The 19,078-nt window shown below is 35.6% G+C and overlaps 1 protein-coding gene across 1 annotated transcript in view; it reads left to right on the forward strand.

Annotated features, from left to right (window-relative positions):
* LOC123566464 (ubiquitin carboxyl-terminal hydrolase 3-like) overlaps window positions 1-17,726 on the forward strand; it is a 32,652-nt gene extending 14,926 nt beyond the window's left edge. The window contains exons 8-14 of the mRNA XM_045360594.2: window positions 24-134; window positions 1,191-1,280; window positions 2,146-2,264; window positions 3,426-3,542; window positions 4,568-4,641; window positions 9,190-9,230; window positions 9,964-17,726. Coding sequence (XP_045216529.2) covers window positions 24-134; window positions 1,191-1,280; window positions 2,146-2,264; window positions 3,426-3,542; window positions 4,568-4,641; window positions 9,190-9,230; window positions 9,964-10,136 — 725 coding nt within the window. The 3' untranslated portion in view covers window positions 10,137-17,726. The remainder of the gene's footprint in view (window positions 1-23; window positions 135-1,190; window positions 1,281-2,145; window positions 2,265-3,425; window positions 3,543-4,567; window positions 4,642-9,189; window positions 9,231-9,963) is intronic.
* The last annotated feature ends 1,352 nt before the right edge of the window (window positions 17,727-19,078 follow it).

Raw genomic sequence — 19,078 nt, forward strand, 5'->3', positions numbered from 1 at the left:
TTATTGTTTCATTCATTTTTTAGGTCCAAAAGGTAAAAGTACTATAGTGACAGCCATATTTGGAGGTTTACTTCAGAGTGAAGTCAACTGTCTTATATGTGGTGTAGAATCCAAGAAACACGATCCTTTTCTAGGTATGGTATGATTTTATCAATAGTCTTCCAACCAAGTCTTATGTTTCAGTTTGAAGTCAGCGACCTTAAACCACTCAACCAGAGATGCCTACTTAATACAAACTTTGTATTAAGTGGCATCTCTGGTTGGAGTGGTTAAGGTCGCTGATTTCAAATCACATGCCCCTCACCGATGTAGTTTCAAGCCTCACTCAGGGGGTTGAATTCTTCATAAGGGGAAGCCATCAAGCTGGCTAACGGAAAGTTGGTGGTCCTACCCAGTTGCCTGCCTGTGATGAAATAATGCATGGAGGAGCAGCTGGGGTTTTCTTCCACCATCAAAGCTAGAAAGTCTCCATGTGACCTATAGTTGTGTCAGTGCAATGTTAAATCCAACAAAAAAATATATTTGTGCTATAAAACACATGTTAACGATGATGAGAATTTTATGTTATGAAATATTCCTGATCTAAGTTAGTGGAGAAATAAAAGTTGAAATATAATAATCTTGCACAGGGTGTAGATTTGGATTAGAACATCTGGTTTTAGGGTTACTAATTTGGAGCTAACTCAGCCTCACTTCCCCCAAAACCATTTCTTGGAGAATTTTTTCTTTATTTGTTTGTGTCCACTTTCTATCTGTTGCTTTGAAACATAATTTTTTTCATCATGAATGAAAGCGTAAGAAGGCCAAGAACTTTTAGTTTTCTTGCATATTGCCTTACGTAGATACTTGCAAACAAGTGTTGGCACTAGCTGTTGTTCAAATGTTGAAATGATTTAAAAATTTGGAATGAGGTTTTTTCCTTATAGAAAGCGTTCTGATGACAAAAAAAACCCAGCTCAAAATAGTAAAATTTATGGATATGGAAGGATGTTTTCAGCAAATAAATAAAGTTCCATTTATTTCCATGTTTTATGGTTCATGTTTATTCTGTAATAATGGTGATTTTCAGAAATACTTGAGGGTTTAAGAAAAGGTTTTTATGAGACATTTTCTTAGTATGCTGGTAAAATTTCAAGTGTTGTAGTGTGAGTGATTTTATTATACATATTGATGTATGTTTTTTTTTTCAGACCTTTCATTAGATATACCAGTTCAGTATCACAACATTAAATCCTCAAAAGGCAAAGAGAATATAGACCAACCTGTGTGTGTATTAGCAGGTAAAATGTTTAATCATTCTTATGCTTACTAAATTAATAGATGTTGAGTTTTCTTATGTGTTAAGAAAACAGATAGTTCCCTGTGTACATGTTGAACCATTTTTGATATATTTTAGTAAGAATATGAAAAGTAAAACACCCCCTTACTGTTAAACTTAATTGCTATTTAGAAAGATCCTGAAGGATCAGAATTCATTACTTAGCTACTGCAGTGAAGTTAAGATTTAATGCTGGCACTGTTAAAGCACCTGCTAACATGTATCTGATGTTGAAAACTGTTAAGTTTGCATTGCCCACTTAGCTTAATAGGGAGAGCACAGATCTATGGATTGTGGGCTTGTGAGTTTAACCACAGGGCGAGGCTTGTGTTTTCTGACGATTGATGAAAGACATTGTGTCTGAAATAAGTTGTCGTTCATCTCAGATTCATGTGGGGAAGTTGGCATTTACTTGCAGAGAACGTGGTAGTACTGGTATATAAAGAATCCAGGAAAACTGGTTTGGTTAACTGCCCACCGTTACATAACTGAAATACTGTTGAAAATTGGTGCTAAACTCAAAACAAACAAACGTGATAGTAACTCAACATTCATTAAATTTATTGGATGACTTTTAGCAGATGCATGTAATTTGTTGTGTATGAAATCCTGTTTAATACCCTAATTAAGGTAATTGAGAGCAACATTGCACCGTGCTACATCATGAATTTCTGCACTTGAAACATGGTTAACAATACAAATTACATTAGAATCTTTGAAATATTTAGTAATTATTCAGAACTCAAGGGAGATGTGTTCAAGCTAAAATTGTAATATAAAAATACAGTAAACAGTAATTGAAATTAATGACTTATTTATTGTTTCAGAATGTTTAACGCATTTCACAGAGGTTGAAGAACTAGAGGAAACAGAATTATATATGTGTACAGGGTGTAAAAAGAAACAGCGTTCAACTAAAAAATTCTGGATACGCAGACTTCCAAATGTAAGTAGGCTTGGATCTTTTTACCAGTAGTGAAGTATAGTTAGTATAAACAACATATTAGATGTCTTGAGAAAACTTACTTCTTTCCCATCCAGTGAGTTTGAGAATGGTGTAACATCATTTATTTTGAATACCTAGAATGATGCCATGGGTAGCTTAAAGATAGCCCCGAATTTGTTCTGTCCAATGTATTAATCTCTTAAGATTTAATTTGGACAATAGACAGGTTTTGATTAACAAAATAATCTTTTGAGTGGTTTGACACCTGATTTTTAGCTCACGCTGTTTGTCATGCATCTGTCCGTCCGTCGTCAACAGTTGGGCCAAAATTAAAAATGTTTGTTTGCTGTCTCCCTACCTACCCGCTTAAAATGCTGCGCCCTAAAAGTTTTTATTGGACAATGCTGGTCAAAGGGTTTTTTTTAAGTTGCGATATGAGAAATGCCAAATATATTTCAAGTAAGCAAAATAAAAAGTAAGAAAGTTTAAATTGTATTATTTAATTTCATCCTTTTATACAACATAATGTTATACAGATTTGTCTTATTTTTACAGAAGAAATATTCTGTAAGAAACGATCATATATCTACTGTCTACTGGTAGAAGTGTAATCCCATCACAAAAAAAGAAAAGAAAAAAATAACTGCCTACCTACCTACCCAACTTTAAAAAGTAGGGTCGGGAGACAGCAAACACTTTTTTAAATGTGGCCTTGTGTTTAAAAGACATCTCCTCCAAAACCGTCAAATGGATTTTGATGAAACTTGGCATGGATGTTTCTTGGAAGGTCCTCTACCAAAATTGTTCAAAAGGTTTTGCTTGGTTTGCACATAGGGGCCGCCAGAGCTAAAAGTAGAAAAATCTTCAAATGACATTTCTTAAACCAATGGTCTAATTTTGAAATAATTTCACACAAATGGTCCTTATGTCACCCTCTACCAAGATTGTCCAAATATACTGATTTATTTAAAAAATATGACTGCCAGAGGGTGTGGTCACTTTTCCCTTTATGTATATAGTGGAAACTAAGAAAATCTTGTGTGAAACTGCTGGCCAGATTTGAAAATAATTTCAACTAATTTGTCTTATTTGTTGAAATTCCTTTGATTACATTGTTGCTTTGACAAATATGATTTAATTAAATTCTACATATGATTTCAGGTATTATGTTTACATTTGAAGAGATTCAAGTGGGTGACGTCATTTCGACAGAAGTTAGAGACTTATATAGAGTTTCCATTAACAAATCTCGATATGAACAAATACATTTTAGACATGGTAAGTTAATGTGGCTTTGTGACTAATTTTGGTCTTTTGTTTGACTGTGTCAGGGGGCCACCGTGGCGGAGTGGTTAATATTGCTGACTTTGAATCTCTTGCCCCTCATCGATGTCGGTTTGAGCCTCTCTCGGGGCATTGAACTCTTCATATGAGGAAGCCATCCAGCTGGCTTACAGAAGATCGGTGGTTCTACCCAGGTACCCACCTGTTAATTGAATTAGTGCACAGAGGGCCAATCTGGGTCTTCCTACACTATCAAAGATTGAAAGTCTTCATATTACCTAAATTGTCAGTGTGACATTAAATTCAACAACAAAAAATCTTTTGACTATGTCATCTCAGAGAATGTGGGAAGTTGTTTGTTGGGTATTTCTGTAATAAATTGCGAAGTGTCTGTAACAATAAACAGTTATTAAAATCCAATTTAAGGTGTTTGTGTTATAATGTTTACACAACAGAGGCATAATTTAGGCCTAGTTGCTGGACACAGTAAAATTGGTAATAATTTTACACTTATGCTTGAGGTAGCAGATTTCAGTCAATGCAGGGCTGTAGTGTATCGTCTCCCAAAATATATTATTGAAGGATCAGAGGTTGTAAAATTGATTTTGGAAGACCAGTCCCAAAATTCGAGCATGTCAGTTTATTTTCAGAAACAAATTTAAATTAACCTTTGACAAAGCTACAGTGGGAGACTGGTTTTGTTAGCTTGGATTGGATTTCAGTTTTAAAACATTCAGACTGGTATCCAGATTTAGTTTTGTTAGCTTGGATTGAATTTCAGTTTAAATTGGAGAATTTGGCCTTCATTGTGAACAGACTGGAATAGATGGAAGGGGGAAACAGTAAACTTACAGCAGTCTAAGAATGCATAACAGCTAGAAATAGAATGTCAGTTACTTGTTCAGGTGATTGAGAGAAAAAAACAATGTGAATAGATTAGTAACAACCTGTATATTAAAGGTATAATTTATCTCCTTAGTTATCATTATAAAGGTTTTATTTTATATGTGGAATTTCAGCATGAAACCAGGGGAACAAGTGTAGGAAGTAACATCTATGATTTGGCAGCAGTGATTGTCCATCATGGATCAGGGTTAGTCCTTATATACTCTTCTATTCTGGACTTTCTTTTTTAGCTCGATTATTCGAAGAATAGGGGAGCTATCCTACTCACGTCGGCGTGAGCGTCACAGAAATGTGAAAAGTTTGCATACCACCCCAAAAGCCCATTGAGATATTGCTTTCATATTTTGCATACTTGTTTACCATCATGACCTCAGTCTGTAGAAAGGAGGCAACTCTATCAAACATTTTGACTGAATTATGGCCTCTTTTCAACTTGGAATAAATATTAAAGTTTGCGTACCACCCCAAATATTTTCAAAGTCCATTGAGATATTGCTTTCATATTTTGCATACTTGTTTACCAACATGACCCCAGACTGTAAAAAGGAGGAGGCAACTCTATCAAGCATTTTGACTGAATTATGGCCTCTTTTCGACTTAGAATAAATATTAAAGTTTGCGTACCACCCCAAATATTTTCAAAGTCCATGGAGATATTGCTTTCATATTTTGCATACTTGTTTACCAACATGACCCAAGACTGTAAAAAGGAGGGGGCAACTCTATCAAGCATTTTGACTGAATTATGGCCTCTTTTCGACTTAGAATAAATATTAAAGTTTGCGTATCACCCCAAATATTTTCAAAGTCCATCGAGATATTGCTTTCATATTTTGCATACTTGTTTACCAACATGACCCCAGACTGTAAAAAGGAGGAGGCAACTCTGTCAAGCATTTTGACTGAATTATTGCCCCTTTTCGACTTAGAATAAATGTTAAAGTTTGCGTACCACCCCAAATATTTTCAAAGTCCACTGAGATTTTGCTTTCATATTTTGCATACTTGTTTACCATCATGACCCCAGTCTGTAAAAAGGAGGAGGCAACTCTATCAAGCATTTTGACTGAATTATGGCTGCTTTTCGACATAGAATAAATGTTAAAGTTTGCGTATCACCCCAAATATTTTCAAAGTCCATCGAGATATTGCTTTCATATTTTGCATACTTGTTTACCAACATGACCCCAGACTGTAAAAAGGAGGAGGCAACTCTGTCAAGCATATTGACTGAATTATTGCCCTTTTTCAACTTAGAATAAATGTTAAAGTTTGCGTACCACCCCAAATATTTTCAAAGTCCATTGAGATTTTGTTTTCATATTTTGCATACTTGTTTACCATCATGACCCCAGTCTGTAAAAAGGAGGAGGCAACTCTATCAAGCATTTTGACTGAATTATGGCCCCTTTTCGACATAGAATAAATGTTAAAGTTTGCGTACCACCCCAAATATTTTCAAAGTCCATTGAGATTTTGCTTTCATATTTTGCATACTTGTTTACCAACATGACCCCAGACTGTTAAAAGGAGGAGGCAACTCTATCAAGCATTTTGACTGAATTATTGCCCCTTTTCGACTTAGAATAAATGTTAAAGTTTGCGTACCACCCCAAATATTTTCAAAGTCCATTGAGATTTTGCTTTCATATTTTGCATACTTGTTTACCATCATGACCCCAGTCTGTAAAAAGGAGGAGGCAACTCATCAAGCATTTTGACGTAATTATGGCCCCTTTTCGACTTAGAATGTGCTTATTGTAATGTTAAAGTTTTACTCATTGCTTATATTATATTATCAAGCACTGAGAATAGTCAAGCGCGCTGTCTACTGACAGCTCTTGTTAGCTTGTCTGATTTTTTAGCTCACCTGAGCAATGCTCAGGTGAGTTTTTCTGATCGCTCGATGTCCGGCGTCCGTCGTCCGTCGTCTGTCGTCCGTCGTCTGTCAACATTTAGCTTGTGTATGCGATAGAGGCTGTATTTTTCAATTAATCTTCATGAATATTGGTCAGAATGATAACCTTGATGAAATCTAGGCCGAGTTCGAAAATAGGTCATCTGGGGTCAAAAACTAGGTCACTAGGTCAAATCAAAGAAAAACCTTGTGTATGCGATAGAGGCTGTATTTTTCATTTAATCTTCATGAATATTGGTCAGAATGATAACTTTGATGAAATCTAGGCTGAGTTCGAAAATGGGTCATCTTGGGTCAAAAACTAGGTCACTAGGTCAAATCAAAGAAAAACCTTGTGTATGCGATAGAGGCGGTATTTTTCAATTAATCTTCATGAATATTGGTCAGAATAATAACCTTGATGAAATCTAGGCCAAGTTCGAAATTGGGTCATCTCGGGTCAAAAACTAGGTCACTAGGTCAAATCAAAGAAACACCTTGTGTATGCGATAGAGGCTGTATTTTTCAATTCTTCTTCATGAATATTGGTCAGAATGATAACCTTGATGAAATCTAGGCCGAGTTCGAAAATGGGTCATCTCGGGTCAAAAACTAGGTCACTAGGTCAAATCAAAGAAAAACCTTGTGTATGCAATAGAGGCTGTATTTTTCAATTGATCTTCATGAATTTTGGTCAGAATGATTGCCTTGATGAAATCTAGGCCGAGTTCGAAAATGGGTCATCTCGGGTCAAAAGCTAGGTCACTAGGTCAAATCAAAGAAAAACCTTGTGTATGCGATAGAGGTGGTATTTTTCAATTGATCTTCATGAATTTTTGTCAGAATGATTACCTTGATGAAATCTAGGCCGAGTTCGAAAATGGGTCATCTGGGTTCAAAAACTAGGTCACTAGGTCATATCACGTAAAAACCTTGTGTATGCGATAGAGGCTGTATTTTTCAATTGATCTTCATGAATTTTGGTCAGAATGATACCCTTGATGAAATTTAGACCAAGTTCAAAAAAGGGGGCATCTGGGGTCAAAAACTAGGTCACTAGGTCAAATCAAAGAAAAACCTTGTGTATCCAATAGAGGCGGTATTTTTCAACTGATCTTCATGAAATTTAGCCAGAATGATTACCTTGATAAAATCTAGGCCGAGTTCGAAAATGGGTCATCTGGGGTCAAAAACTAGGTCACTAGGTCAAATCGAAGAAAAACATTGTGTATGCAATAGAGGATGTATTTTTCAATTGATCTTCATGAAATTTGGTCAGTGTGATTGCGTTAATGAAATCTAGGTCGATTTTGAATATGGGTTATCTGAGGTCAAAAACTAGGTCACTAGGTCAAATTAAAGAAAAATCTTGTGTATGCGATAGAGACTGTTTTTTTTCAATTGATTTTTATGAAATTCGGTCAGGTTGATTGCCTTAATGAAATCTAGGTCGAATTTGAATATGGGTCATCTGAGGTCAAAAACTAGGTCACTTGGTCAAATCAAAGAAAAAACTTCTGTATGTGATAGAGGCTGTGTTTTTCAGTTGATCTTCATGAATTTTGGTCAGAATGATTGCCTTGATAAAATCTAGGTCGAGTTTTAACATGGGTCATCTAGGGTCAAAAACTAGGTCATATCTAAGAAAATGCTTGTTTTATCGCAAGAGACCAATTTTTTGGTCCAATCTTAATGAAAATTGGTCAGAATATTTGTTTCCATGAAATCACTAGGTTAAACATGTTTTACACTGTTACGGAGTGTTTCTTAGGTGAGCGACCTAGGGCCATCTTGGCCCTCTTGTTTTAAAAAATCTACGAGGTATTGTCGTCATATGATCGTCGGCATTGGTTAAAATTTTTATTCAGATCCACCTTTTCTCAAACACTGTAAGAGCCACAGCTTTGAAACTTTGTACACTTGTTTATCATCATTAAGGGACTATGTAGGCCAAGAACCATAACCCTGATATGCATTTTGTCAGAATTATGACCATTTTTGTACTTAGAAAATTTCAGTTTCTTGGTTAAAATATTTGTTTATATCCACCTTTTCTAAAAAACTATAAAAGCTACTGCTTTTATTCTTACTTGTTTATCATCATTAGGTGACTATGTAGGTCAAGAACTATAACTTTAACTTACATTTTGTCAGAATTATGCCCCTCTTTGTACTTAGAAAATCTGAACTCTTTTCTTACATATTGTCCAGCACTTGCAGACAAGCGATGGCACCCATAGGTGGTGCTCTTGTTTTTATCCCTCACCGTCATAATGGCAATAGGTTATTACATTGTTAATTATTACAATGTGTGTGTGTGTATTTGTGTACAAAGCGAAGTAGTTTGTCCTGGAATTTGCATGCTTGATTGGATTTGGAGATAACTTTGCTCAAATGACAACAGTAACGAGATGGTGTGCCCCATGCAAGAATAAGACCCTTATCCCAAAGTTAAAGATCAAAGATTGTCTCTTATAAATGGATGGATACAGAATTTCCATAATGAATCAGGAATTCCTAGCTCTTTGCTTTTAGAATATGAAGTCTTGTGGCATGTATTACAAAGGTCTTTATCAGCAAAAATGACTGCTGGTACATGAGTATGTGCCTCCTCTATTTTGCCTACATAAACAACAAAATATAGTTTTGTCAGAGGTAATTTTCGTGACAGTCTTCAGTCAAATGCCACTGGATGTTTTTGAGTTCTACTTATTTTCGAGACTAACTTTTTAAAGTACCGGTACAATACTTTTGTAGCTGATAAAATTATATGTTTTAGCATTTAGACCAAGTTTTAGGTATAATAAATAATTTTACATTTTATTTTTATTTTTACAGGGCTGGATCAGGTCACTATACAGCCTATGTTTTGAATGAAGGTAATTTATATAGATGTTTGTTTTCAAATTAAGAAGTAATAAATGTGTTGGTATATTTTATCAGTGAGAAAATGTTGGCAAGAGCTATGCACTTGTGATTTTATTATTACGCATCCAAACAACTTCCTTGATTTTGTCCAATGATAAGATTTATATATATCATTTTGATGATTCCCACACAAAAATTTGGCACTAATTGTTGAACTGCATTTTATCATATGATTTATAGGCTGTTAGAATGCACACCAAGGTTGGAAAGCATTTGAAGGGGTATTTATAAGACAGTACTGTATCTTCTTGCAGTACAGTAACAACTTGATGTGTTTATGAATAGAATTATCAAAGAAAAAAAGTGCAGTGGTTTAATGACTTGATCCAGAGTTATGATCTTAACTTGGTTGTGATGCCACATTGTTGTGCCTTAGTAAGTGTACTCATTTGGGAGTTTCATAGAGAGTAAAACATGTTTATCAACACACATATCAGTACGACATTTTATATGACTATGTTTTACTACTGTTTGACACCAGATAATTTGTATATTTACAAAATATAATGGAATAAAGGTAGATTTTGTAGGTTACAATAGTGTGAGGTAAACAGTAACTGCCAAGATTATTATGTCACAGAAGAATTCTGATCTATGATTGTTTTTAGATTATCTGACTTGCAGTTCTATCAACAGTTTAAAGATGGCTTCCTTTATTTATATTTGCATATTTATGTTTTTTAGGGCAGTGGTACCATTTCAATGATAGTTCAGTGACAGCATGTGACCAAGAGACTGTTGCTAGATGTAAAGCATACATCTTGTTCTACATCAGACGGGAGATACGCCTGCCAGACTATCTCAACGTATCCAATGGCAATGGCAGACCCGGTTCCCACAGCAGCGCAAGAAGCTGAGGCAGTGTTGATGGAACCAATTTTCAAAGACACATAGATGAATTAAATTGTCGACCTAGTTTTCATTCTATGTAGAGTTAACATTGCTGTTCATTTCACCAGCAAACTTTTTGTCTGCAATTTAATCAAGGGGATACAAGTCTTGAGATTATTTTTCCAGCTGTCATGACAGGTTGACACACTCTGGTGATGTGTCGTGACCGGCATAGTTCTGTACACACCACAAAAGCATAGAACATATCTCCAGCCAATTTCAGCAGTGTAAGCAAAAATTGTGGTGTTTCCCCCGTACTTCAGCATTTAGTAGTTTCCTTGTGACCATGGGCAAGCACGTACTTCATAATCAAAATAATCTGTACTCTAGAAGTAGTACATTTATAAGGTAGATACAAACTTTGTCACTAAATGTTGTTTATAGAAAATACATGGGAGAAACAGAACTAAGGAAGTGCAGTGGACAATTTTACAAGAACATGTTTATACTGGAGAACTCTTAATACGCATACATTCAAGAAATCAATTAATACCCCAATAAAGTGATAATGTATATTTCTAATACATACAAGATGTTAACCATGTTAGAGATAGCATAATACTCATCACAGTATACTTAATTGAACAAAATATGTCTGCGTTATAAAATAGAATAATAGAATTTCAACCTCGTGCACAGAAAATGTAGTGTGCGATCATGTGAAATGATAAAACATATTCTTTAAATTCTGTCTTAAGACAGTCCATATGTCCCCTTTCGGTAAGAAATGTCCTCAATTTGAAAGGATTACAGTTTGATAAGATTCGATGTAAAGGAGGAGGAGGGTTTTCAGCCAAAGTCTTTCTTTTGTAATTTTTGATTGAATGGAGAATAAATGTAGTTGAGATGATTAAAAAAAATATACTGTGATTTACTGATGAAAGAAAGTTTGATAGACTGACTGAAGAATGAATGAATTGATGACGAGAAATGTAATGTTTAATGTTTATGTGAGTGAAGTAAAGGTGTTGTATAGGGAAAATATGTGTTTTGTTGTAAGTTGTGTTGTATTTAGCTCACCTAAACCAAAGGTTAGTATAGTTGGATGGTCCGTCGTCAACATTTTTTCCTCGAACATTCTTCTCTGAAACTGCTGGTCAGATCTGCATTAAACTTAAACTTTAGCACCCTGACAAGGTCCTCTCCCTCATTATTCAAATATAGGCACTTGGGCCTTTGTAGGGCTAAAAATAGAAATACCTTTAAGCAATTTCTTCTCATGAAGCACTTGATGAACCTTCATTAAACTTTGTTAGTAGCATTCATATGCAGTTCTTTGTTAAATTTCTTCTAATGTGGGCACTTGGCCCCTTCAAGGGGCCACTAGAACTAAAAATAGAAATGTATTTTAATGACTTTTTCCCTTAACCTGCTTGGTGGATCTTCATTAAACTTCTGTCTGTAACATCTTGTAAGGTTTTCTCACAAATTTGTTTGAAATAGGGGCACTTGACCTGTTCTATGTCTTTACACTCAACATAGATTTTACCATTCATGATCCAGTGTGTTGTACATTTAGTCAAAGTTAAGATGAGCGACTTGCGGCCACTATGGCCCTCTTGATTTTTTGTGAAAAAAAAAAATCTTAAAATTAGTGCGGATTATGATTGTCTATACTATTTGTAATGGGGCCTTTTTATATCAACTGGCTAAAAGTCATAAATTTAGACTTAATTTTTCTAGGTTACTTTGACAATATACATGTAAATGCAGCCTAGCAGCAAGATTTATCCTTCCGAGAGCTATTAAAATTGGCAAAGAATAGTAGCGTCATGAGGTATATTTCAGCCTTTTCTTTTGTTGGAACATTGATCAGTGAACCATAGGGAGAGAGGATACGGTCGGGGTATTGTGTGGTAGTAATATATGAAATGAAGTGTACATACGTGTCCAGCATACTTGTGCGCTTTTTCAGTTGCTTCATTACTGCAAGAGAGATATTGACTTGAGAGAAATTGGTATAGACACTTTGTACAAGATAGAAAAAGTAATTGGCAGTTCTGGAAGTTTCATAATGTGCTTTCTGTTTGTTTTGAGTTATTTATGTTTACAACATGTTTGTGCTAGTTTACTTTTTTTTTTAGCTCATGAGGGTTCACAGTGAGCTTGTAGTATAGAGCCAGGATTAGTTACAGTTGCCCCTTGTACATTATCAACGTTTTACTATAAACAACTTCTCCTTTGAACCACTTGACTGCATTTATAGGTTGCCAGAGTTAACCCTTACCCTGCTAAATTTCTATAATGAACTTATCCTTCTTTCAATTTGGACAGTACCATTAACAGTTAAAAGGGGTGCATACCAAAAAGATACTGACTGAATGGCGAACACTCCTGGTCATGATTAGACTGCATGGGTGTGCAGGCTGATCATGACCTGCACTGGTTGCAAAGGCACAATCAGTTGTGTCCAGCATGGTAAGGGTTAAATGTAACTAATTTAATAGATGCTCACCAAACTTATTCAAGGTCAAGGTCAGATGTTCCACTTAAGGCTTCCCAGGACTTGTGGTTTGTGTGTTTAGTTTTATTATTATTTTGTTGTTAGGCTATACCAAGTTTATCTGTTTAAATTATTAACAGAAAATTAAAAAATTGAATTGGTATATTGTGTAAGAAAATAAGTTCAGGGGTTGGAAGTAAGTTTTCTGTTGATGTATTTTTTCATTTCACTGAATATTTTTTTTTAGATGAATAACTTTTTTAGAGCACACAGATGAAACATTTAATAAAAATCGGATTTTCAACCAGTATGTATTGTGAAATTTAAAAGGTGTTGAATAGAGCAGTCATTGCTTAATGAACTAACCAAAGAAAAGAAATATCACCGAATATTTTTATGTATTCTGTAATTTTGGTAGAAATACTTTTCAAAAGCTAGTGTTTGTATAATATTTTATTGTAGTATGAATTTTGATAATGATGTTTACCTTTTGTAGATCGAGACGGAATTTTGTATTGATAGGCCTGTTTTCTTTTGGGACATTAAGTGTACAGGGGTGTCGAAACAGGCTATACAGGCTGTAGCCTAGTTTTGAAAACATTTAACCTTTATCCTGATAAATTTCTAAAATGGACTGGTCCATCATTCGATTTGGGCAGTACCACTTCTTATTCAAAGGGGTGTTCACTGAAAATTTACTGACTAAATAGCGAACAGTGAAGACCATGATTTGCCTGCAGGGATGTGCGGGCTGATCATGGTCTGCACTGGTAGCAAAGGCAGAACGCATGCTGCCAGCAGGCTAAAGGTTAAACTATATATAGCTGTTTCTTTCATGCCTTCAGATTGTGTATAAAACACCTAAATAATTGTAAAGTGCTTTGTAGTTTTTAGCAGTGACAGTCCACTATAACCTTTCAATGATCTCGTAGTGTTTGATGAAAGTATGGCGGAAAAGTAGAAGTTGTTCTGTATTAGGCCGTGGTTATTAATTTGTGATCAGATTATCAGAGTTGTATGCGAACTTTTAAAAGTGTGAAACTGTAACTTTGTAATTTAGCTATCATTCCGAAACTTTACACAACAGTATCCAGTGTTAGTCCCATCTTCTCTTTTTAGCCCACCATCATCAGATGGTGGGCTATTCAAATCACTCTGCGTCCGTGGTCCGTCGTCCTTCCGTCCGTCCGTCCGTCCGTCAGTCCGTCCTTCCGTCCGTTAACAATTTCTCGTTATCGCATCTCCTCAGAAACTACCGGGGGGATTTTAACCAAACTTTGTCAGAATGATGTATTGGTACCCTAGTTGTGTCCCCCTGAAAATCAGACTGGTTCAACAATTTTTTAGTGAGTTATGGCCCTTTGTTTATTTCTATAATTTACATAGATTTATATAGGGAAAAACTTTGAAAATCTTCTTGTCCAAAACCACAGAGCCTAGGGCTTTGATATTTGGTATGAAGCATCATCTAGTGGTCCTCTACCAAGATGATTCAAATTATTTCCTTGGGGTCTAATATGGCCCCGCCCCCGGGGTTCACATGGTTTATATAGACTTATATAGGGAAAAACTTTGAAAAACCTCTTGTTCAAAACCACATAGCCTAGGGCTTTGATATTTTGTATATGACATCATCTAGTGGTCTTCTACTAAGATTGTTCAAATTATCCCCCTAGGGTCAAATATGGCCCCGCCCCAGGGGTCACATGGTTTACATAGACTTATATAGGGAAAAACTTTGAAAATCTTCTAGTCCAAACCACAAAGCCTAGGGCTTTGGCATTTGTAATGTAACATCATCTAGTGGTTCTCTACCAAGTTTGTTCAAATCATCCCCCTAGGGTCAAATATGGCCCCGCCCTGGGGGGTCACATGGTTCATATAGACTTATATAGGGAAAAGATTTTATAATCTTGTCAGTAACCTACAACATTCAAATTTGGACCACTTGTATGGTTTTGAGTGGCAAGATGAACCTTGACATGAGTTGACCTTGATTTTGACCTAGTGACCTACTTTCACATTTCTGTAGCTACTGCCTTCAAATTTGGACCACATGCATAGTTTTGTGCACTGAAACAAACTTTGACCTTGACATTGACCTAGTGACCTACTTTCACATTTTTGAAGGTACAGGCTTCAAATTTGGACCACATGCATAGTTTCGTGTTCTGAAATGGAATTTGACCTTGATTTTGACCTACTGACCTACTTTCACATTTCTCAAGTTACAGCCTTCAAATTTGGACCACATGCATAGTTTTGTGTACCGAAACAAACTTTGACCTTTACATTGACCTAGTGACCTACTTTCACATTTTTGAAGGTACAGGCTTCAAATTTGGAACACATGCTTAGTTCTGTGTTCCGAAATAAAATTTGACCTTGATTTTGACCTAGTGACCTACTTTCACATTTCTCAAGATACAGCCTTCAAATTTGGACCACTTGCATAGTTTTGTGTACCGAAATGAACTTTGACCTTAAGATTGATCTAGTGGCCTACTTTCACATTTCTGTAGCTACAGGCTTCAAATTTAGACCACATGCATAGGATTGTGTACCGAAACAAACTTTGACCTTGACATTGACCTAGTGACCTACTTTCACATTTTTGAAGGTACAGGCTTTAAATTTGGACCACATGCATAAATTTGTGTTCTGAAGTGTAATTTGACCTTGATTTTGACCTAGTGACCTACTTTCACATTTCGTCCTTGAAATTGATCTAGTGACCTACTTTCACATTTCTCAAGCTACAGCTTTCGAATTTGGACCACATGCAGACTGTTGTGTACGGAAATGAAATTTGACCTTGAGCTAGTCAGTAAGTCTTGAAATTTGGAACACTCAAAAATGGCACATTGGTGGGCGCCAAGATCACTCTGTGATCTCTTGTTTTTTACTGAATTAATGAAAATAATAAAGAAAGATAAATATTTTTAAATGAAAATTTGGTTGTGTGTAAGAATGTAATAAGGACATTTATTACATGTTTTTCAGTAGGTTACTAAACTGTTGGAGAAAAATATGTCTAGCTTTGCATAAAAAAAAAACAGACCCAAGGACATAGTTCCTACTTTATCAAGTCTGGTCTGAAGACAACTTACAAAAACCCTGACCTCAGTCTTGAAATTAACCAATGATAAGGTCTGTGACAGCTCTTAACCCTTGCCCTGCTAAATTTCTATAATAAACCTGTCCATCTTTCAATTCAGACAGTACCATTAACTGTTCAAAGGGTCACTTACCAAAAAGATACTGACTGAATGGCAAACAGTTCAGATCTTGATCAGACTGTACAGATGTGCAGGCTGATCATGGTCTACACTGGTCACAAAGGCAGAATCAATCGTGTCCACTGTCCAGCATCTTAAGGGTAAAGAATTTTAGTTATGTACATATATAGTGAATAAAGCAATGGCAGATTGTTTGATGTTAAGGCTGCTGTCATTGTAGCCCTTTCCTATTGCTTTTTAATTTCATACGAAGGCCTTTTTTGTCTGAACAGGTTTTCAGTTGTTACTTATAGAACAAGTAAATGTATATATTAATATTTGCTTACATTTTTAGCTCGACTATTTGTAGAATAGGGGAGCTATCCTACTTGCCCCGGCATCGGCGTCAGCGTGAGCGTCACACAAACGTTAAAGTTTGCGTACCACCTCAAATATTTTCAAAGTCCATTGAGATATTGCTTTGATATTTTGCATATTTGTTTATCATCATGTCCCCAGTCTGTTTAAGGAGGAGGCAACTCTATCAAGCATTTTGACTGAATTATGGCCCCTTTTTGACTTAGAATATGCTTATTGTAATGTTAAAGTTTGCGTACCACCCCAAATATTTTCAAGTCCATTGAGATATTGCTTTGATATTTTGCATACTTGTTTACCATCATGACTTCAGTCTGTAAACAGGAGGAGGCAACTCTGGTCAAGCATTTTGACTGAATTATGGCCCCTTTTCTACTTAGAATATGCTTATTGTAATGTTAAAGTTTGCGTACCACCTAAAATATTTTCAAAGTCCATTGAGATATTGCTTTGATATTTTGCATACTTGTTTACCATCATGACCCCAGACTGTAAAAAGGAGGAGGCAACTCTATCAAGCATTTTGACTGAATTATGGCCCCTTTTCGACTTAGAATATGCTTATTGTAATGTTAAAGTTTGCGTACCACCCCAAATATTTTCAAAGTCCATTGAGATATTGCTTTGATATTTTGCATACGTGTTTACCATCATGACCCCAGTCTATAAAAAGGAGGAGGCAACTCTATCAAGCATTTTGACTGAATTATGGCCCCTTTTCGACTTAGAATATGCTTATTGTGATGTTAAAGTTTTACTCATTATACTATCAAGCACTGAGAATAGTCGAGCACGCTGTCCACTGACAGCTCTTGTTAAACTTGCCTCTAGGCAAATGGTAGTTGGTTTCTAAGAGATTAATTGTTCAGTTTTGTTTTTTCTCCTGAGTTTTTATGCCTTTATACATCTGTTAGTACAGATTTGTTTGATTTGAGATATCTCCTCATGCAGATGAAATGATTGATAATGTTCTGAAAATCATAGAAATGCCAGTAATATCAGTATAGTAGAGAGGCCTAATTGGTAAACTAATGGGAGTTAATATTTACAGGCTCAACGCTTTTCGGCAGTTGGCAGCTATTTATTCTCATTTATAGCAAAAAAAATTAACTAGAGGTATTTTTCTTTAAGACTCCATTCTTTGAGTGATTTTGAGAACATTTGCAGGTTGAACTCTTATACAGAGAAAAAAAATTCTACCTAGTCTTCATAATGTGATATAGAAGAGCAACAATTTTCTGTACACTTAGGTATTATGTCAAATCATCAGTTTTACAAAAAAAAATTAGTTTATTGGAAGTCATTATGTACTACACTGACTGCAACAATTTACACAGAAATTTGTTAGGTGCTTACAAGTAGAGAGGCTTGCCTCTGTAATGTTTTTGCGAGGATCATTTGTGTTACCATTTTGTGTAAGCATTTGTATGACTGTTGTTTTTGCTTGTGACTAAATGTCAGACATAGAGAGCTGGAAACTGTGTTTCCTTTTACTGTTAATAAATTGATTCATTGTCTTTCGGATTTCTTTTCCTTTTTTTTGCTCCACATCAAGGAAAAAAGGCTTGTTTTATAGGAAAACTAATTAGGCCATGTTAGAATAATTTTTAAATTTATCAGTATGTGCTGACATGCCCCTCCATCACAAAGCCATGTCCACTCTGCATCTTTTGCTCCCCTGCCCCACACCTGCCTCCCTGGAAGGATTTTCAAACAACAGGATAAACTTGATGAGACATATTTAGAATACGCTTTACGGTCATGTCGGTCAAGATTGTATCATGAAGTTGAAAGTTTAAATATAGATTATTTTGTGTCCTTGTGTCTTTAAAAGATAATAGGTAAGGGTAGATTTCTCGGAAGCACAGAGCACCAAAAACAGCCCCAGAGCCACGCATTTGCATAGTAGACCCACAACAAAAAGAAGCTGTAATGGAAAAATATATTTCAGACGGGTTGCTTCAAACATCCAACAAGTACATATTCATTTATGCTAAATATTGATGGAGGGAAAGGAAATTGTATGGGATGGGGGGTGGGGAAGGAACCCGAAGGGGAAAGTAGAACAAGGACGAATTTACGAATATACAAGGGAATGCCATGTTCTTTAAAAACAGTCTCACTACAACGTAAACCACAAAAAGAAACACAATTGTTTAACATGTCTGTCTAAGTTCAAGGTTATGAGTTGAGATCAGTGGTCCAATAGGGATTATCTGTGTTCATGTATAATAATATCTGTGTCTTTCAGTGATGTCATTTCAAGGTCAAGGTGAGTTCAAAAGTTGATTGAAGGTTATTTTGTGTTCATATCTTTTACACCTTTAGAAGGCTTTACTCTGCTAAATTTCTATGATGAACTTGTCCATTTGGACATTACCATTGACTGTTTAAGGGGTGCTTAACAAAAAAATACTGACTGAATGGCGAACAGTGCAGATCTTGATCAGACTGCACTGGTTGCAAAGGCAGAATCAATCGTGTCAAGCATAATGAGGGTTAATCATAATAAGATCACATGCACAACCAAAATTTTGTGCATGTCAGTCATGCTTCGAAATTTAAGAACGAATCGGGATTTTTCTGTGTCTGCCTCATCTTTTCTTCTAAACTGAAGGATTTTCAAGTACGTTTGAACAAATGTTTAAGCATGATGTGCACAATACCACATGTACAGGTTCAAATAAAGCTTTCATTACAAAATTAATGAGCTAAAACCAACCTAAATACGAAATGTTATATTGTGTTCGTATCGTTTTACCCCCTTAATTGATTTTCACAAGCACATAGTTTAACCTTTACCCGGCTAAATTTCTAAAGCGGGCTGTTACATAATTCGGGCAGTGCCACTTATTATTCAAAGGGGTGT

Source organism: Mercenaria mercenaria, chromosome 8 (genome assembly GCF_021730395.1).
Source record: "Mercenaria mercenaria strain notata chromosome 8, MADL_Memer_1, whole genome shotgun sequence".
Lineage (NCBI taxonomy): Eukaryota > Metazoa > Mollusca > Bivalvia > Venerida > Veneridae > Mercenaria > Mercenaria mercenaria.